General features: G+C 33.1%; 1 protein-coding gene across 1 annotated transcript in view; it reads left to right on the top strand.

The window, feature by feature from the left end:
* The first annotated feature begins 4,114 nt into the window (after positions 1–4,114).
* Positions 4,115–22,846, top strand: part of LOC139528940 (uncharacterized) — a 29,999-nt gene continuing 11,267 nt past the window's right edge. Inside the window, exons 1-5 of the mRNA XM_071325188.1 lie at positions 4,115–4,163; positions 6,357–6,614; positions 13,675–15,135; positions 20,824–20,930; positions 21,379–22,623. Coding sequence (XP_071181289.1) covers positions 4,115–4,163; positions 6,357–6,614; positions 13,675–15,135; positions 20,824–20,930; positions 21,379–22,623 — 3,120 coding nt within the window. The remainder of the gene's footprint in view (positions 4,164–6,356; positions 6,615–13,674; positions 15,136–20,823; positions 20,931–21,378; positions 22,624–22,846) is intronic.

Raw genomic sequence — 22,846 nt, 5'->3', positions numbered from 1 at the left:
TGACAAAGATACGTGTATATACAAATGGTTTCACTCAAAATATGAGTAAATTCCGAAAACCATCATAAGAAACAACTATATGTTAAGTTTCATGAAATGGATAAGCGGTTCTCAAGTTACAGTGCGACATGCGGACGCCCGGCGGACGGACGGACGCCGGACATTTGTATACCATAAAACGTCCCGTCAAAATGTTGACGGGCGTATAAAAAAGCGTAGTGCGCCCGTATGTCAGAAGGAAATCTGATTTGTATGTTTTTTTACGAGTCTTAGACTTTAGTCGAAAAGGCGAGACTAAGCGATCCTACATTCCGTCGGCGTCGGCGGCGTCTACAAATATTCACTCTGTGGTTAAAGTTTTTGAAATTTTAATAACCGTTTCTTAAACTATCCTGGATTTCTATTAAACTTGGACAGAAGCTTTTTCATAATCATAAGACAGAATCAAGAAATTTTTAAATATTTATTAGATTCATAAACTGTCCTGGGTTTTTACCAAACTTGGACAGAAGCTTTTTTCAATCAAAAGATAGTATCAACAGGAATATTTTATTGATTTATTTTCTCGTTTTTGTTGAGCATACGATTAACAGAAAGAATAGGCGAGACACTGGGTTCTGCAGAACCTTTACGATTTTTTTTAACAAAGTGTCTGTTTAACATATTGTATGAGATAATCTATGAAATAAATTTAATGACTGTGGTATGTTCATTACTCACTGTTGAAGGCCGTGGGGTAACTTATGGTGAAAACTTCTGTGTCATTTTATTTCTTGCGATGACTTGTCTCATCCCCAATCATACCACATCTTTTTCTTGTTATCAAAACTTCAACACGTTATTTTCAAAAACTTAAAGAACGGTTGTACGAATATGTATTGAAACCTCGTAACCAGCTTCAACATGTTCATTTGTGGACAAGAATCATTTGCGAATCTATAAAACACGTATTCAAAATGGCTATTAACTGGAAACAACAAAGTATACCAGAATTTGTTAAAACGCTCCACGAACAAGTAAAGCTGACGACGGACGACGACGAAGTGATACCAAAATACGAACGCAGAATTTGTATGCGGTCTTTTAAAAACCGACATTAGATGTATTGCTCTGTTGACAAATTTATTATTTACTTGAAATATTTACAAAATACACTTGAAAAAATACTTCTTCGTTCTGAATTTTTTTTCAACAACTATTCATTTTATATCAGTATCCATCTTTACCGATCTTGTCGATTAAACGTTAACACAACAGATAGGAGGATTCCCGTGTAATCAGTTATGTAATTTGACACGTGTAAGAGACGGTTAATTGATTTACAATCTCATCATGAACAAAAAATGGATAAAAACTACCGATTTTTCTATGAAACTTTAGACGCACCCGTGTTTTTTTTTTACAATGGGGTGTTTTTTGTTCTGTAACTAAGGACATTTTTTGTCCTTTATGAATCCATATGACAAAGACTCCAATAAGGATAAATTTTGTTTCATAGAAAAATCGGTAGTTTTTATCCATTTTTTGTTCATTTTTATCGGATATTATAGATTGCAAAATACAAACAATTAATTGAAGTTTCGTATGCATCTATCAAGACCAGGCAATTTTTGACTAGTATAAAGGGTTGCCTTGGTTTTATAGCTCAAAACCGTATTATTCGTTTTGCTTTACATTGGGTCGAATAATGAAATAATAGCTCAGCACACTTCGGCGCAGACCAGCAGACTTTCGCGCAATGGTGTGCGATGGTTTATATAACGCGGGATACCTCAATTAAAGTCTACATATGTGCAATTATTATGAGCAGTATAATTGTTTCAATGTCAGTATATAAAGCATTTACTATAGTGTTATTGCCTATGGATGTTATAGTTCAATGTGCTGCGTTCTTATTGAGAGATCGTCCTATTTGATGTTTTGAATGTGGAAATCATTCTTGCTTCTACATGTATCTTTACTTAATTTGTTCCTCTAATAAGATCCTCATTTACCATTATATATTCATAAGAAAAGTTTGTGGACCCGTATGTATTTAGGGAATGATACTCAATCGTTCGTATAAAAACAAATCTTTCGTGTATTTCTCGTTTCACAGTCCTACATGTATATTGAATTTTACTCACAACTCAGTAAGTTGATACCAGCACGGGGTACATGTATGCTTAAACCTCTTATTCTAGATGTCAGGTAACTTTCTTGTGTTTATATTCATATGTTGTATTGCTGTCTGATTGACGAATACTCGTCATTTTATACATATAGATTTTTTTAAATTTGTTTTTTAGGGATGCACCCAGATGCACCTTCTCATTTAAGATATATTTCCGTGGCGTAACCTCGAAAGATAAGTCACATCACTAAAAGCAATAAGGGAAATGAAACTTCTTCTCGCATGTTGAACTTTGGGTAATAGTCCTCTTCAACAAAATACTGCCTTGAACTCAATTTTGGTATAAATATAAAGAAGCCACAATTTGATTCTGAAATGGATATTTTTGTAAACACCAAAAGCTAGGTAGAGCATATCCCTTAATTGATATAGGCTCTTAAATTATGCAATGTTGAGAGACCATGCTAGGGCTGTTAGGCAGCAACCATTTGATTTCCTGGGGGTGGGGGGGGGGGCGGGGGGGCTATGGTGTTTTTTTTCTGGACAATTTTTTTTTTCGCCTGGAAAAACAATCTATTTTTTTCGTGACAAGTCGAAGACAATTTTTTTCTTTCAATTTTAGCATTACATATAGTGGCAGCTGAGGGTGAAACAAACATTTTTTTTCCCTCAGAATCAAAAACAAATTATCAATAATCAAATGGTTGCTACCTTAGCAAGTCAAAATCGCTAAACTCTCATTATCCGTTGAGAGATTTTCTGAAAATACCGAATGGCTTTTGCCTTATTCGAAACTAAAACATTAGCAAATATAACTGGTGGCCTTCGGCTGTCAATTGTTCTTTTCGGGTTGTTGTCTCTTTGACATATTCCTGATTTTCATTCTTAGTTTTAAAATAACTAAAAATATTATTAACAATTGTTAGTTCAAAATACATTTAACAAGTCAGAGTGCGTTGATACATGTTATATTCTACTGAATCTACTATATCCGTTATTATTACGTAATATATATATATCATAAGTCCTGTGTCCAGGTGGAAATAACGGGCGGTAATAACAATATGTGATTTGTATGTCAGGTGAAAGTGACAACGGGTGGTATGTATACTACAATGTTTATCGTCTTCCATTATACATGAGGGTAAGGATGGGGGTTTATGGAAGGAAATTATAGACAAAAAAATAAAGAATACCGAAAATAACCAGACAAATATATAGAAAAGAAAATGATGAGGTACTAGAATATATGGAATAAAGAATGATCGGCAAAAGGTAAAACGAATTATAAAACAAATTGCCTAAAATAGAATACAGAAATAATGACTCCCCATTCAGACCCTCATGATCTGACATTTAAAGCTTTAGGACAATTATGGGCATGCGATACAGTTTTAGACCGACTGTGATTTCTTTTTACAAAATTAATTTGTACATGTGTATATGTGCTAAAAATTATATCTTCATGTGCTAAATTTAAAAGACAAATGGGTTTGAATTATTCGACATTTACTTAATATTTCAGTTTCTTGGACATTTCTGTCCTTTGCGCAGACACCCTTAACATTTTATGTTTCAAAATATAAAGACATGCAGATTTCGGTAAAGAGATAAGGATTAACTTCATTACAAAATTGGGTTGTTACTACATTTGTGTAACAATTCTTTGTTAATAATTGATTTTTGTTAAAAGAAATTAATTTAAGAAAAATCGGTATTTTTGTTAAATATTTATCTAGTTAAAAAAAGTCGTTAATTTTTTCATAATAGTTGGAACAAAAATCTCCATACGGTATCAAGCCAAATTTCTAAAAAGAGGAGACATATGCTCTTAAGCTAAATTAAAATGGTTAAATCTCGAAAAAAAATGTTAAAATGCTTAAAGAAAGAGTATAATGTCTGCTTTTTTAGATTAATTCTGCGAATTGTTTTTGTCCGCACAAAACATCAAACAGAGAGATAAAGAGAATCACAACTAATTGAATAAAATGGAGGATTGAAATGGAGAATGTGTCAAAGAGACAACAATTTAACCAAAGAGCAGAAAATGGTGCGTCTAAACACGGCTAAGGACTCCCAAGTGCACTAATGAGTTATAATATGCTACTAAGGACTAAAAGAGTGATGTACAATGTAAACAAATTTCGTATCTAGATAGAGATTGATATTTAATGCACATATTTAAATTTAATCATTAAAGATCACAAATAATAATTGAACAATGCTTGTGCCGGTTTTCGTTATTTTTTCCGAAAATCACTGAACTATAAGACACGTGTCAAATTACATAACTGATATCAATATTACCCTAAAAAATGAAAAAAATAATTATTTGGAAAAGAAAATTACCCTGACATTTAGATATATTTACCATAAAAATATTTTTAAACATTTTTTAAAAATCATTTAATATGCATCGGTTTATGATTTAATGAAAAAATACAGAAAATTGTTAAGCTGTTAGGAAGGAAAATAATGTTTGCATCGAGAAAAATAGCCCCTCCCCTATAAATGATCATTAATTTACCTTATTGTGGGCTTAAATTTGGACACCGATCGCGAGACCTGACTGCCACAAACAACATACAAACGAATAGCAAACAATTGATATGTATGAAAGACAACAACGGACACAAAATGATTGCACTGAATAATTTCAACTACCATTCAGATCGATTTTTCAAATCTCATCAAATTAGACATGCATTTGAAAAAAACCTTGGGATATCTATTACCGTTTGGTTTCAAATTGGAATTAAAAATTGCATTTCCCCAAAGAGTTTTAGGTAAAATCCCGTGAATCTCACCTCCTAGAAATTTGAAGTGTCAGGATGTTTGAAAATATGTCTGAGTTTCTTACATTTATTTATTGCAATCAATTATACCAAACATGTAGTTGAAATAATTTCTAGAACCAGTCACTATCTGTAGATATAATGCGTCGGACATTGTATGCATACAAATAAAATTAAGATTTTTAACTGTATGGAATAAAATTAGTAAGGGTTTCGCGGAACACAATGTCTCGCCTTCGTTTGCCGTAAACTTGAACTCTCAGGCTGAACAAAATCAAGACATTATATTTTGATTGTTAGGAGCTTCTGTCCAAGTTCACAAATATTTCCGGTGCCTATAAATAGCCGACTTTAATTAAGTTATTTGAATCTGAGCTGGCAAAATAGCATATTATCTATTATGCTGGTATCAGCAAAACAGCTACAAGTAGTGCCTTTAATTAAAATGCATATTGATTTTAAATATTATTCTAAATAAAATAGCTTTGAGAATCGTGTAAAAAGCGTTCATTGTTCATTCGTCAATGAATCATTCAACGTGTGTGTATCGTGCGTGCGTGTATCGTGCGTGTATCGTGCGTGTATCGTGCGTGCGTGTATCGTGCGTGTATCGTGTATTTATCATTCATCGTGCATCGTGCGTGTATCGTGCGTTCATCATTCATCATTCATTTTGCGTTAATCCTCCGTGTAACGCTCATCGCTCATCGTGCGTGTATCGTGTATCGTGCGTGTACCGTGCGTGTATCGTGCATTCACCGTGCGTGTATCGTGCGTGCGTGTATCGTGCGTGTGGTCAGTTTGAATTTTAGAAGGTCTGTACTTCTATTATTGTCAGGAAGGTACTTATTCATCCATAGCTTTACATGGCTTTAAACTAATAGTTTTTGGTGTAGACAAACTGAGAAAAGCGTTTTACCATGTTAAGTAATTTAACCACTAATGATTGACTGGTTGTCACTGAGACTATCAGTGTGTCGGTACTAACGTGATTTGTTAAATAACCTTTGAAATCTCCATTGATAAAATTTTAAAACTATGAAGAAACTAGAAGGAACGTATGTTATCTATTTTACATTTCATCAAACACGTTGACTGAACAAAAGTTTTTATTATGAGAGTTCCAGAAACGGTTTAACCAATTTCAACCAAAGTTGGCCTTATTTTGATATGATAACTTAGGTTCGTCTTGGTCATTTAGGTATTCACGTGTTTAAATTTTTGATGAAGATAATTCGAGAAAATCGATTCGGAACAAAGCCCGTACTCTTTATGACAGAATTTGTATTTTTGTTCAAGGCGTTCACATTCAATCACATATGAAGGCAATAAATTAGGTACTGTAAAAGAGTCAGAAACAAGATGTTCCTTAACTAATCCACTGCTATTGCGTTGCTATCGATTATGACTGTTAAAAGGTTTTAATGTATTACTATACATGATTTAAGGTTTACCAGCTGAAATCAAAGCACTCGATAAAGACTCAGCAAAAGTATTTACTCACTTACTAGAGGAAGAAAGTTACCCTCATTTTGAATCACGAGTAATGTTAGCAGGCGAACAGGGGACCGGAAAAACAACTATTGCTCGATATCTTATTGGTAAGGGACCAACGAGAGTGAGAAAATCAACTGATGGAATTGGTCTATATACAGGTTTATCGTATATAGACAGAGAAACAGAGGAATGGTTGGAAGGCAAACAAGGTACTCGTTTGTGTTAATAAAATTAATTTCAGCTTAAGAAACAAACATTGATATTGAATGGAGAGGTTTATTTGTTACAAATAAACTCATCATAGATACTAGGATTAAATTTTATATATACGCTAGACGCGCGTTTCGTCTACAAAAGACTCATCAGTGACGCTCAAATTTAAAAAAGTTACGAAAAAAAAAGCCAAATAAAGTAAGAAGTTGAAGAGCATAGAGATCCAAAATTATTAAAAGTGTTTCAAAATACAGCTATGGTATTCTATGTCTGATGTAGAAAAGCCTTAGTATTAGCCTTTCAATGGCACAATCATTGCAGTAAAATAAGGCACATAATCCTCTAATTTGTTTAGTCAAAATGTACAAGAAAGGTTATGATATACAATTAATACTTCTTTTACTTTTTTTCTTTTTTTACTTTTCATTCCGTGTTAAGGCTTTGGTTATACTTCTTCTTTTTGTATGTTCCTTCTGTGTGATTGTGTGTCCATATGTCTGTTACACAGTGTTATCGTGTTCTACTCAGCACCGAACCATTGTCTGGTAAAACCGTAGCATGCCTTGCCTTGCTGTTAGTGAATATCAATATGTGATTATAAACTTCATTCACACTTGAACCAAAGCAGTTCATAAAACATAATCAAGTAACAATAACAGTCCATAATCATGGCGTAGCACATTTGTGAACAAATATGCTCGATCACTTCACTTCAAAGTCCATAAAAAGTTTTAATGTTTCTCTTTTATCGTTGTCGTGGTTCCATGTTTTGTCCATCTTTGCATGATGTTTGTTGTCATGAAACTCAATTGCAGTGTCTTATAATCCCACTATTTTACGTGCACTTCTGGAGATTAAATGCCTATAGATGCAAGCTTTTAAAACGCTTCATGTTCCTATGTTTTTACGTAAAATAAAAACATTTAAAATACTAGACGCTGTTGAGTTTGGTTCTCCAGAATGTAGCTGTCCAGATTGTAAGTACCCTTATTACGATTTGACTGTGGTGGGTCCATTTTCTGACTTCATGCAGAAATTTCTTAGGAATAAAGATAAGAAATTAGCAATATCCTTTAACTCTATTTTCCGCTATATAGATGATGTTCTTTCATTAAATAATTCAAAATTTGGTGACTATGTGGAACGCATCTATTCCATTGAACTAGATATAAAGGTACTACAGATACAGTTAAGTCGGCTTCATATCTTGACTAACATCTAGAAATTGACAATGAGGGTCGATTGAAAACAAAACTTCACGACAAAATAGATGACTTCAGCTTTCCAATTGTCAACTTTCCATTTCTAAGTATCAACATTCCAGCATCACCTGCATACGAGGTGTATATCTCCCAATTGATACGATATTCCCGTGCTTGTATTTCCTATCATGACGTTCTTGATAGAGGGTTGCTGCTCACAAGGAAGCCAGTAAACCAAGAGTTCCAAATGGTGAAGTTGAAATCATCCCTTCGTAAATTTTACGGACGCCAGCACTAGTTGGTTGACCGTTATGGAATAACCGTTTTACAAATGATTTCGGATATGTTCCTTACGTCGTAACTACAATCCCCTTCCCTTTCATGAATGTGACCTTCCGAATAAGACTATTTACCTGATTTATTATTACATAAGCAACACGACGGGTGCCACATGTGGGGCAGGATCTGCCTACCCTTCCGGAGCACCTGATATAACCCCTAGTTTTTGGTGGGGTTCGTGTTGTTTATTCTTAAGTTTTTCTAAGTTGCGTCATGTGTATCATTATTTGTCTTTTTGTCCTTTTCGTTTTTAGCCATAGCGATGTCAGTTTATTTTAGATTTATGAGTTGGACTGTCACTTTGGTATCTTTCGTTCCTTTTTTGTTTCGTTTAACGATAGCGATGCGTTTATCTAAATTACGTTATTTCGACAAATTTGCTGGCGAATGAATATCTATACAGAACATTCACGTCTTAGCTGTTCAACAGGTCGATAACACTACCCTTTATGGATATGCATAAATTATCATTCTTATTTTCTCGCACATGTAATTGTTTATTTACGTGTGACGCAATTTATTTTAACCTGGGTTTTTTTTTACCAATCCAATAGATGAGTAACAATGCATGATGGACTACTACATGTTTACAATCAACCGAGAACACGTGTTATTTACTGAAATGCAACACATCTTTCATGCATTGCGGGATTTTTCTTAGTTTTTTACTTTTTGAAACCACATGTATAGTTCGTGATATAAAGTATTTCGTCCATGCTCAGATTAACGAACAGTTGTTTCTTTGCAAAGAAACGACTTTTTGAATTAGCCAATATATAGTCATTAATATGTTTGATGATGACATGTAGATCGTATGTATTCGTGTACAAGACAGCAACGAAACAACGTTGACGAACACAATTACCCATAAGACAAACTTACCAGTGCAAAGATAACCGTTTATAACAGTCGGGGCTAATATTCTAGAGGACCGCAACTTTCGTATAAAAGTTAAAATAATAAAGGATCCTTAAACTTTGTGGTCGTAAACAGGTGGAGACTAAGAGTGTGTCACATATCTGTTGGGGTCATTTAAATTTCACAGCTTAAAAAAAGTAATAAAAAATTATGCGATTGTACCTACTTTTAAGATTGAAAAGCAATTCAAATCGGGTAAAAGTATTATATTCTAACTTGTCTTTAAGAAACAACAACGTATAGTCTGGGGAAAATTGTAGCAAAAAACACTGTATAGAATCTTCTCATTGTTAAAGGCATTACGGTTGACTTTCATTGCATCATTACCGCCATTTCATTTGAATTTTAGGTGGATAATTGTCCCACCGGCAATCATATCATATCTCCTTCTTTTTGTATACAAATTCCGTTTAGAATGATCGATTTTCCATTATTATATATTTACTGTAAAATACTAAGTAATATTTTCATATTTAGAATTTGGCAGATACCTAACATGCATAAAGCCTATATCATCAGTTATATTTCATCTAAACTGCAAAAGACATTTGTTTTAATTTTATTTGACAAGTTTAACAAAATTTAAAAAAGTATTGATTTTTTACATATTTTGGATTTTTTTTTTCTATTACAAACTGTTTCCTTGGTTCTGCAGGTAATAAATCAATCAGATATAGTTTCATGTTTCTTAAGTATTTTCAAAGATTCCTTTTTTTCTTTCCAATGGAGATACTGATTTTTTTTTATGTTTTTAACGGACTCGGACATTTGCCAACCCTTAATAAAATCATTGATGATATTATCCATGTGTATGTTTGACAAGAACTTTGACATGTTTTGCAAAATTTGTGGCGTTGGATCTAAACCTACTTAACTACTTGTATTTACAGTTTACTTTTCAGCGTTGAACCAATGATTGCTTACATGTAGTTTAAATAGATTGTGTCATGGATGGAAAGATCTCGCATTTGGCACCCATACCTCATCTGTTGGTTTCTATATACATAGCACGTTTTCGAAAACCGTAATGGGCAATATGACACCCTCTATGATCCAGAGAATTAATATGAATTACAATGTTGCACATAAATCAATATGTCAGGAGCCAATCAATAAAATTCCTCAGAGATATATTTGGGATAAAATCAACAACAGACGTACTTGATCGATTGACAAAACCTGTTCAACTACTTTTACCAGGCGAAAAAGAAAGTCAAATCGTGAAACCAGAAACAATATTGTTTTTAATCTGAGCATGCCAATTGAAGATTATGTTACATAGTTTACTTTAAACATATTCACAGAACAAAAATATATATTATAAGAGTCCCATACACTAAATTAGTTGACAGTTTTTCCACTTATTCCGTGTGTTTTCAAGTGAAAGTAAACTCGTAGTAGCCCACAATGCATTGTAGATCATTGAGACGATTAGTCAGTTTTTCAAGGCCATATTGGTCTTGTGTTTTGAAAATTACTATGCAAATGTAATCTGACGTCAGGAAATCTACAGTTCTTGACCTGTTTAATACTGATTTACATTTCCAGTACTGGCGGGTTTTTTTCTTTTTGATTAAGCTCCGGTGGAAAGATTGAAGTCGAAATATCGCTCTTCAGTAACGTGTCCGGCTGCCATTATTTGGATATCGTTATATAAACCTCTCCGAAGATGTCTCCCGAGCGTGATAATTTCTGATTCATTCAAGCAGCTTTTTAATTATAATTGGAACTTATGTATTACAGTGCGAGTCCTGAGTCTGTGCAAGCGATTCAAGTCCTTTAATTTAACTCGTTTGTTGTCTTAAAATATTCTCGGGCTTATTAGATTATTTCGGGTGACTTAATTTCAAGCAGTGCTTGAAGGTGTACTTGTGTAAATGTGTGAGTCTTCGGCATAATTAGAGGAAATACGTCAATTGATTGAACGGTTTTGTTTTCTAATTGGGCCTTCAAATAACTAAACTTTTGAACATCTGTCAAGATAAGGTTGTAATGATCTGCTGATTCGAAAGAATCCTAATAGCTTGGCCATTCTAAATTGTCATTAAATGCTTGTAATGTTAATTTTGGAAAACAATGATTGCTAGCTATAACAGAATTGACAACATAGCTTCAATTGTATCTTTAAAACTGGAGCGGCTTCATGTGAGTGTGGCCATGACTACATTATGTGTTTGTACAATTTCAAGCGAAACAGTAGGGATAGAAAATGAACTGTCTACATTTAAAACTTGAAAAGATGAATTTGATGTTTGATTGGAAATAGGATGCAAAGTGTAATGTATGAATATCCTTAAATGTCTCAGTTTAGAAAACAAATTTGTGGTCTGCTCTTCTGTATCTACGATTTCTGTCTCTATATCCTCTATATCTGTTTCCGATGCGTTCACAATTTTTATTCATTCGATTTGTCGAGTTCCTTATTCTCTAGCTGTTAGTTTTCGAAAAGTCGATAGAGCTCCTCTCTGTCGATTTCAGAACTTTCTTTTGTTTCTGCAAAATTTCGTAAAAGTATGGTTAATGCTCTGCGAGTGCCCGTTCTAATCACTTTTGACGTTTAATTGTTACTAACGCATTGTAATTTCATAGACGTTGCAGGTCCCGCGGTCTTCTCAACAGATGTATCGCGTTTTCTCTGATGTTCCTGATTAATGCATTGTCAAGAAAATGAAACTGTACATGTGGAGTAACCCCCTAAATAAAGCCCCTTTTTGAGAATTAAATTTCTACTTTTCATGAGCAATGATATATATGTTATCAAAATATAAATAGGAATATGTGGTATGCGTGCTTATGACACAACCCTCCTTTCAAGTCACAATATCTAAAAAGTGCACAGTTATAGGTCAAAGTACGGTTGTAACACAGATCATTGGCTCACATGGAACAGTAAGCTATAAAGGGCTACAACGTGTAAATCTATTCAAACAGAAAAACCAACGGTATAATTTATATAGAAAAAGAGATACTAGTTAGCATGGTTAATGGCGTTAATTGTTTATAATTTTTTTCTCATAATTAACAACCTAGTTGTATTGAATATAATCTGCAGGGATGTTCGTCTCAAATACTGACGCGTTACGTTATGATAGTTCCAAAAATCGTTGTGCCTTTTTGTATAACACACCAACCAAGAATATATCATTTCAAAAAAAGGTTACGTTACAGAGTAGTTTCCAATAAAAATATAATAGTAATCAAGTAGCATTCAACATGCGTGGTATACCTGATATATCATACTTAGAAGGAGATAATGTTTAGTACGAGGGACTTTAGAAGTTCATTACTCAAAAAAAATAAAAGTCAAGTATGTGTTGTATTTGACGCTTTCAAATAGGGTTGATCTGTGTGCAATGTTTTCGAACATGGCTGGTCGGTGTAGAATTGTCTATTGGTGTTTAAATGTTAACATATTTACATTTGTTAATATATACATCAAATACCGGTACCTTATCCCGGCCTCGTTAACATTAGTATAGAACATATATTATGGTTAATCATGTAAGTACAAAAATTTTCATTAATCCGGATATAATTCATGTCATCGTCTGAATGGTTTTCTATACTAGTATCTGCGTTTACAAAAAAAGGTAGATAACACGTGAAGTGCTTATATGGCATATCAATTAATTAGTGCTTTATTCAAGGAAATGATTCTAAAATATTTATTTTAAAAGGATTATTGATATGCTTTTATCTTCTGTTGTGAATATTCGATTGAAATGCAAATGCGTTTTACAAATTATAACTACAGTACAATTGGATGCTATTTTACCAATTGAAGGTAGTTTTCATTTTCTGAGTGTTCTAATGTCAGGTTATAAATTGTTATGTTTTTGATAACGTTAAACTAGTAAACAAATATGACTGGACAACAACAAAAAGAGACGAATAATATATAGTACAAGTAATAACCATGCAAACATGACACAATGCTTTTGAATATATTCTTATATGGTTTCTTGTGTACAATTTGGAAATTAGTATGGCGTTCATTATCACTGAACTAGTATATATTTGTTTAGGGGCCAGCTGAAGGACGCCTCTGGGTGCAGGAATTTATCGCTACATTGAAGACCTGTTGGTGACCTGCTGCTGTTGGTTTTTTTTATTTGGTCGGGTTGGTGTCTCTTTGACACATTCCCCATTTCCATTCTCAATTTTATTCAATAATATTATTCGGATCAATCGTATTTGCTTCGTGTAAAGTCATCTTTGCGTACCTGAGACATTTGTTTATATTTTGGTAACATAGATAAAGACAACAGTAATATACCGCTGTTCGAAATTCATAGACATTGGCGAGTTCATTTATGTTCCTAAATTAGAATTGTACTACACTGAGGCTGCTTTCCTCTATCATGCAATGAACTATCATTATATATTTTGGTATTTATTTTAGCACTACACTAACTACTAATATTGTTTTCGGAGACGAAAAGAACCCATGTTAATGGCTCGTAAGTAGCATACGATTAAAACCAGTTGGAAGGTAAAACCCCAAAACAAGTTGTGGAGCATTGAGAACCACAAATCTCAAAACTGTGTACCAAAATTAACACAGACTACTAGTATATGAAGATCTTTCTATTTCCAGATTTCTCTTTAGAGGAATTGACCATCAGTAGGTCGTTAAGACAGAAACCATTGGATATTCCTACTAGCAGTCTTTCAACAGGACTATCCACTGATTTAAGCAAACAGTGTAATGAAAGTTTAGTGGAAGGTGCTACTGTACAGTTTAACGAACAACACGTAGACTTTAGGGAGAAAAATGAAAAGCAAGATGTTGCAGTCGAAAGAATACAGGATAACAGCAGATCAAGAGCACAAGGAAATTGGGATAAACTTAAACAAATTATAGGAGACGATAGACCAATCACAAATGTTCTTCTAGATCTACATAACACTAAAGATGATCCCAATATTGAAAAACCAGTTGCAAAAGTGCATCTTAGTCCAGAAAAAATACCAGTGCAAAATGTACATTTTGATCTACAAAAACAACAGGACCATTCTCTCGCCAAAATAACAGTGCTGCATGATTTCCCTCTTGATTCAGAAAAAACAAAATGTATTTCAAAGGGCGAAAAATTAGCGCCTTATGTCCCATGTGATCTACACAAACAGCAAGGTAACCAGAAAAACCTTGTTCAAAATATGCCACTGGATCTAATCAAACAACCATATTTGGACAAGAAAGTTGGGCCAAAAGTCGACAAAGATAAACCAGAACTGCTTCATTTAGAAGAAATACCAATACCAAATATTCAATTTGATTCAGATACCCCGTTGAGGAAATGTCGAGATGAACCGTTCTTTGTGGATGAACAAAACAGAGATTATCACGATTACAGGCCAATGCCAACTATCGCTTTTCCTAAGGAAAATCAAGACCAAGTATTACAAGACGACGTTCCACAATACATAGATCCATATAAAACCAGGACAATGGCAAGTAATCCAATAATTTCAAGTGATCAACCAAACTATTCCCATGAAGACACCCAATGCAAAGAATTCGAAGAAGTCATTGAAAATATACCGATCACTGTTCACAAGGAATCAAAAGAATATGGGCAAAATCAAGGACAGACTTTGGATCTTAGTGAAACAAAGCACACAAGTTCTCCAGAAGATTTGTCTATGCACGCTGCCAAAGGACAAATAAAAACATTGGCTCATTTATCTGAAGTAGATCAAACAGCATCTAGTTTGTCACATTCTGTAGAATCTATTACGAATCCTGGAATAATTACAAAACTTAAAAGATTATTCAGAGTTTCCAAAGAAGTGAAAGAGATAAAGATATCAATTACGGAAGCACACATTTTAAAGCAATCTTTAAAAGTAGGAAAGAAAATGTTACATCAAAGACATATAGCTCCCGTAATAATATGGGACTTTGGAGGTCAAGATATATTTTACTCCACGCACCAAAGTTTCCTGTCCTACCGAGCCATCTATTTGATTGTACTGGATGGAAGTAGGACCCTTGATGACCCATGTCAATTTGAGCAATATTTACCTGGGAAAAGTGGACCGAAAACAGCAAGAGGTAAAGTTGTCTTTTTTAATTTGTGTTGTGTATGTTAATACGAAAATTTTGTATAATTGCCAATGTGACCACTCTCCGTCCAAGTATTAATGTATAAAAGCTTAACAATTGTTTTGTGTTTACTGTGGTTTGTCTGTTCATGGTGTTGTCATTTTATTTTCGACTTACGAATTTAAATGTCCCTTGGTATCTTTCCCCTCTCTTGTATGATAAATGTTTAAAAAAAAGTACCAAAATTGTCATTGAATAATTTGTTCGTAGACTAAAGCTAGGAAGATTTTTTTTTTTTTTTTTTTTTTTTTTTTTTAATATTTAACATATTTTATTAATAATCACCTGTTACATCAACCCTCAGTTGCCCAGGGAACAACTAAGGGGGCCCCATTTTTACAGACTCATTTGTCGGGGGAAAAGCAAATGAGAAAAAAAACTCCCACTATAAATTATTAACATCCACCTTTATAAATATTATCTATCCTTGTACAAATGTACCTGTACATGTAGTCCTTATCGATCTATATATCTATACCTCTCACCATATATAATTATTTGAATAAAGTTTGTATTTATCATTATTTATTTCTCACAAAGGCTACCTGTATTTATTAAGCAGTTTCAATTGTATCGTACATCACGTCTTTTGTTATGTTAATTTCAATTACATTAAATCTCTGGTCGAGTGATCATTTACCACGTGCAATTTGTTAAAGGGATGTGTAGTTCATTCATAAATAAAATGGATTAATGATTTTGATTCCCAATAAGGATTAATTTCAAAGATATGGTGAGTAAATATTTGTTTATAATATGATACATCATGTCTTGTTACAATTAGATGATATACATGAATACATACACAACAGAAATTACATGTAGGGAGTTGAGCGCAGTGTACATATTATTGTTCAATCAGTATCAAAGAGGTGATTGCACTGACCTAACCACGCAAAATATATATTTATATACAAAAAATGTCACACATAGTGGAAAAGGCTTCTATCTTCGTATTCGTTTTAAGATATTTGTGCAAAAACTGCATTTCATGTTTTATCATATTTAAAATCATCGCTTTACTTATCCCTTTCTTTTGATATTTTGCGATATTTCTAGTTTTCCAGATAACCCATTTCGTGATTATAAGCACTGTATCTAAAATTTGGGTATAGGATGCATCTGCATTAATGACCCCAAAAATTATACTTATTTCCGATTTTTGTAATTTTTGGATATTTAATTTTGAACAAAATTCCCTTATTTTCTCAAAAATTTCCCGCCAAACGTGTTCCACCAGTTTACAATAAATAAAAAGATGAAATAGTGATTCTTTTTCATTGCAAAAGTGACACTTCCCGTTTAAGCGATTCATTTTTTGTAATTTTTCTTCAGTGTAAATTATATTATGTAGTAACTTCCATTGAAATTGTTTAATTTTCCTGTTAGCTAAATTGTTATTCAAAGTTTCCCAAATGTAATCCCATGGTAGTTCCTTCCCAACATGTAAATTCCACTTCAACTGACTATTTGGGGCTGTTTTATTCTCATAAAAGTATCTAATATCTTTAAGGCATTATTTTTTGGCATCAACGACAACTCCATTTTTTTATAAATTGACAAGAATTTATTATTTTTATAGGTCTATCAGAATGACATTGTATGCTAGAATCTGCTTTTAAAACGTCAATTTGTTGAGGTGTTAACGAAGATTTAATGCGACTATATTGTGCAATCCAATTCCTTTTATCTTTAAGACTTTTAAAAATATCAAAAGAAGTTTTAAAGGATTTATTGTTTAAGTCCCATATATCTTTATTTTTTTTTATTCCACTGGAGGCAAAGTTTGCATAATATAATGCATGTCCCTTGAACTTAAATTTACAATTGCCGAAAATATTTTCTTCTAAAAGGTCCTCTTTCGTGACCGATTTTTGGATTTTCTGTAAGTCGGTCCAGGAAATTAAGAGTTCTTTATAATATTTGGACATTTGTATTTGCCTAAAACATGTAGTGTCCGAACAAGAACATATAAAAAAATCTGTATCATATTTTTCGTCTAGTGACGTTAACCAGTATTTTCCTATTGCATTCCATTTTTGTGTTTTTGAGTTGACAATACTGTGCATACTTTTCACTTGTTTTGATTTAATAAAGTCTCTTAAGTTTATCATTCCTATCCCCCCTTTTTCTTTCGGTAAACAGCACACTGTTCTAGCGATTTGGTTTGTTTTCCCATCCCATATAAAGGACCATATAATATTATTTATTTGTTTTTCGTATATATCCGGGATACCTCTCATTTCAATTTCGTATCCAATGACGGACAGTACAAAGGATTTAATAATTAAAACTTTTCCCGTAAATGTGAGATCTCTTGATTTCCAAACTTCCATACAGCGTTTTATTTTATTTATTTTTTCTAACCAAATTTGATCTAAGTCCACCCCGTATCCATGTAGTACCCCTAGTGCTTTCACGGGACGCTTAGACCATTTAATTTTGTTAAATTTTGGTTTTTTATTTCGCCACTTGCCTAAATACATGCCAACAGTCTTATCCATATTCATTTTAGCCCCCGAAGCATTTTCGTACAGTTTTAAAGTTTTAAATGTTTCTTCGATAGACTCCTCGCTTTTATTAAAGAGTTGAGTATCGTCAGCAAACATATTTAGCTTTGTTTCAATAAAGTCCCCAGTTCTAGTAGGAAGTTTTATTCCTTTTATATTAGGGTTGTTTCTAATTGATGCTGCAAGTGGTTCTGCTTGCAGGATATATAACATCGGGGCTATTGGGCATCCTTGACGAATTGAACGGGTTATGCCTACGAATCTAGACGTAAACCCATTCGTATGAATGCACGTCTTAGCGTTAATGAAAAGCATTTTTACCCAACTCCTGAATTTTTCCCCAAACCCAAATTTTAATAAGCAAAAATCGATCCATTCCCATTCCGCCCTATCAAATGCTTTTTGTTGATCTAAAAATAATATCGCACCCTCCTCATCTTCTAACTCACAAAAATCTATAACATCTTGTAATAATCTATTGCCTTGAAAAATGTTGCGCCCTTTGAACCCTTTTTGATCGAAATCAATTATTTGCGGTAATACATTTTTTAACCTTTCCGCGAGTACTTTTGAAATAATTTTATAATCCGTGTTCAAAAGCGTTATAGGACGCCAATTTTTTATGTCTTCTCTCTCCCCAGACTTAAACATAAGCGTTATCATACCTCTGTATTGGGATTCACAGAGCAAATTGTTGTCAACAATTTCTTTAATAACCGCCCCGAAGTCGTCGCTTATCAAATACCAATACGCTTTGTAAAATTCATTCACAATTCCGTCTTCCCCAGGGGATTTATCAAGTTTCAAAATTTTAACGGCCTTACTTATTTCATCTAAAGATATTTCCATTTCACACATTTTTTAATTTTCCTCACTTAGTTTATGATCTATATTTTGTAATAGATTTTCTGCAGCATCCCTATCCCACCCCTCGGATGTAAATAATTGTTTGTAAAAAGACACTTGTTCTTCTAGGATAGATTCTATATCGTCCTTATACCTTCCGTCTGAACCTTTTATTCTAGTCCATTATTTTTCAGCAATCCTCTTTTTTTCGAGTTTAAAGAAGTACCCTGTTGATTTTTCGCCTTTCTCGTACCAGTTAACCTTAGACCTAATTCTGGCTGCCTCAGCTTTTTGGGCATAATAATCTTTAATTTTTTTCTTTCAAATTATTTAATTCGTTTTCATTTTTGATTGGATGGGTTCCCGTAATATTATCTAACCTTTTTTCCCACTCCCTTACTTCTTTTTCTGTTATGTTTAACTGCTTTGCAACTTCTATGGTTATACTTTTTATCTTTATCTTAGTTTCCTTCCACCATTCTAGATTATTTTCGAACTGATTTTTTTTTAATTTCCAGTTCCCCCAAAAACTTTCGAACGTATTTCTAAATAAATAAAGCTAGGAAGATTTCATATACACGGACTGTATATCTTTTATACATAAAAAATAATCATAAATTGCAAACGAGATAATTAGTATAAATCAAAATAGGAACTTTTGTATTCAGATCCGCTTTATGAGAGTTTGTTGTGACTGCACTTAAAACTCTATGATATTTTTGTAAGGAAATTCACACAATCAAACAGAGATAATAATAAAATCACAGTCGTAAATTAACAGTTGTAGAAAAGACAGAGTATTTACATTGTAAATAATCTCAACCAAAACCAACTTTTACGCTTTAATCAAAAAGTTTTACATGTGCTGATATAACGTCTTAATCTTGATCAATACTCAAATGATACAGTTAACAAGTTCGCAGGGAGATTAAGCAAATGTGTTATTGACTTAGAAATCTAAAAAACGATATTAACCAAAAGTCATATTAAAGATCAATACACTGTATTTAACATTCATTTGTTCGTTATTTTTCGTTCGATACCAATTTCGATTAATTTCGTGTCAACAAGTGAATCATGAATTAACAGTTCTTATATAAACATTTTTTTTTTTATTATAAGTTACATGGTCTGTCACTGACCCAAACACATTGATAGAGGATTAGTAAAACAAAAACATTTAGTAGTGAACCGTATAACAAATTTAACGCAAACGGGTTTTTTTCTTGTTAAGTTGAGTATACAAATAAACAATCAAATACAGCAACATTAAGAAATGACATCATCATTAATAGTTGAAATAACGTCATTAACACTCTATAAAATATACTGACCACACACGAATTTATAGTTCACCATGTGATAAAGTTAAAGCAATCACAACATCAATAATTTGCCAGGAGTGTGATAAAGGTTGTATGCAGACTAAAGTCAAGCTAAGAAATAAAATAGCAACGTTAATTGGAACCAACGAAAATACAATACTAAATAACATTCTATGAGATAATTGTCTTTGACAGAACTATACATCGACGACTTTGATCCAGTCTGTTAACATTTGTATCCTGGATATGTTTTGATAACTTTCATATCATTTGAACTATGGTTCATTGTCAATTATATTTTATCGACCTATTGGTTTGTGTAAATCATGTTTGCAACTGTATGTATATATTGAAGTTATTCTGAAAAGGCAATGACAAACTATAAGTAAATATAAATGAATAGACTCAGTGTGTAGTCATTGAAGAAATTATATAAATGATTGGCAGTTTGATTTTATTTGACACCACCTGAATAGTATACACCTAAGCCAGTGTTGTATATTCCGATAAACAAAATTGGAATATACTAGTCCCTTTGCAAAATTAGTTTTTTCTCAGTAACCTTTAACATATCTTCAATAAACTAGCAGAACTAAGAATGAAGGCATCATCAATAGAGGATACAAAGACACACACAATGTATGTGTGTTGATGGGGTTCATGTGGCAGTTGCATTCCTTTTGACTAATTTTGGCTCAATAAATTGCTTATATTGTTGTTATTGTTATAAATTATTGTAATTCTATATTGGCATGGTGTTGGTTCTCAATCTTGAACTGATGTTCAATACTCGTGAAGTGTCAATTGTAGTTGAGCACATGTAAAATATGTTATTATTATTGATAAAGTGTATAATTGGAAGCTGCCAAATGATTTCAACTGACCAATTTTAACAAAACATTAAAAATATCTATCTTTCAAATTCCCTAAATCATGTTATTTTTCACCGTGAACAGATTATCTACAATTCTGGATAAACACGATTGTGACATACTGCAAAGGAAGCCATCATGGATTTCCGAAAATTATGATTGTTTTTACGCATAAAGACAAGCTGAAAACTGTGAGTACACACATATTTTGCTAAAGTACTACATGAATATCAACAATGGTTATTATCTAACTGATGTATTGCGTTGTCTGCGTGTGTGAGATTATATACATGGTCATTGTCTTTTGATTAACTGATACGGTTACTATGAACAAAGAGATAATACTACTATTTTTTTTAAATATTTGAAATGCTTATGTTTAATATTAAGTGACACTTTAACGAACTAGCATTAACGGTAAGGATTGCGCATTTCGACAATAAATGTCTCTATTTAGTGAAGCTATGGGTTTAACATATTTGAAATTTCAAAGCATATCAAAACAAAGAAGGGTTATAACCCTAAAAGGACCTACATGTATGGTCAAGGTCAAGGAAAGGAATAGACATTTTTTTATCATATATTTTTATTGTAACATTAGGATTTAAATCTCAAATTACAACTGAATCACACTTTTAGGGTGAAGTTGAAACAACGAGAGAACAGCTATTTTTAGAGATAAAGAGTATGTTTCAGGGATCTACACTGATGTCACATTTGGTTATTGAAGACAAAATCTTTGTGAATGCTAGAAACAAAAATGATCCAGAAATGGCAAAAATCAGAAGAGGTATAATCTGGGAGTCGAAGCGTCAACCAACATGGGGACAGAACTTTCCAAAATGCTTTATTCCCCTTGAATTGGAATTCGAGAATCTTATCCGAGAGAATAGGAATGTTATTACATTTGACGATTTGAAAAAGATAAACACTTTACATCCTATAAGACCATTATCAGATGCTGAACTCAAGGTTTTCCTGAAATTCCAGCATGCAATTGGCGAAATTCTTTACTTTGATGAACCGGGATTGGATACACATATAACACTTCTGCCGACATATCTCATTGATGCTTTCAAATCAATAATCACCGATAAAAGATTCTGTAAAGGTGAAAAACAAAAAGAGCATTTATGGAATCTGATGAGCCAGAAAGGGGTCATCTTCAAGTCCGCAATAGAGAAACTTTGGAGAACTGGTAAATATCAGAGATTTGACCAGCACAAAGAATACTTAGTAGCAGTGATGACACACCTTGACATTTTAGTAGAACCAAAGAGATATGACCTCAAGCGCAATCGAATACCGACCGACTTTTACTTCGTTGCTAGCATGGTTCAGGCTGAGGATACCACTGGATACCTTCAGTCTCCATTCCTGACCGACAGAAACATTGCCATATCATTTAGTTCCAGTTCTGCTATCATACCACCAGCTTTGTCATTCAGGTTCATCACTTACTGCCTCAGTATTTTTGATGTCAAGAAATACGGCGATAGAAAGGGCGACATGTTGTTTCATAGATCTGCAGTATTTACAATTGATCCATCATTAGAAATTCATATACTCTGTGAAGATGATCGAATTTTTGTCCGTCTTGTTCATGCTAAGAACAAAGTCTTGATATTGAAAGACCTTGCTTCAAGTATCTGCGATTGTCTGAAATCAGCGCTGGAGAACATAAGTCAGCTATATATTAAAACCAGCAGTGATAACTCTGAGATAAGAGTAGGAAATTTTGAAATGAACTTTTGCTGTAGTGTTGCAAAAGATTCATGCCTGCTATCCATTGGAGAATTCAAAAAAATCGATAGTATCTGGGTTTGTCCCGGACACAAATTAGACCATGACAAATTTGTGATGTCCTCTTGGATAACAGAAAAGGTAATTAAAATATGATATAAGAACATGTATTTTCAAGATACAACTGTGCGTATTCTGATCCTATCTATAAACTTTATATTTCAATGAAATACACCTGTGCACTCTGATCCTATCTTTAAAATTGATATTTCAATGACCTACACATGTGCACTCTGATCCTATCTGTAAACTTTATGTTTCAATGACATACACCTGTGCACTCTGGTTCTATCTTTAAACTTTA

Source organism: Mytilus edulis, chromosome 6, assembly GCF_963676685.1.
Source record: "Mytilus edulis chromosome 6, xbMytEdul2.2, whole genome shotgun sequence".
NCBI classification, from domain to species: domain Eukaryota; kingdom Metazoa; phylum Mollusca; class Bivalvia; order Mytilida; family Mytilidae; genus Mytilus; species Mytilus edulis.
Note: the sequence above shows the minus strand (reverse complement) of the source record. Positions and strands in the feature narration are given on the sequence as shown.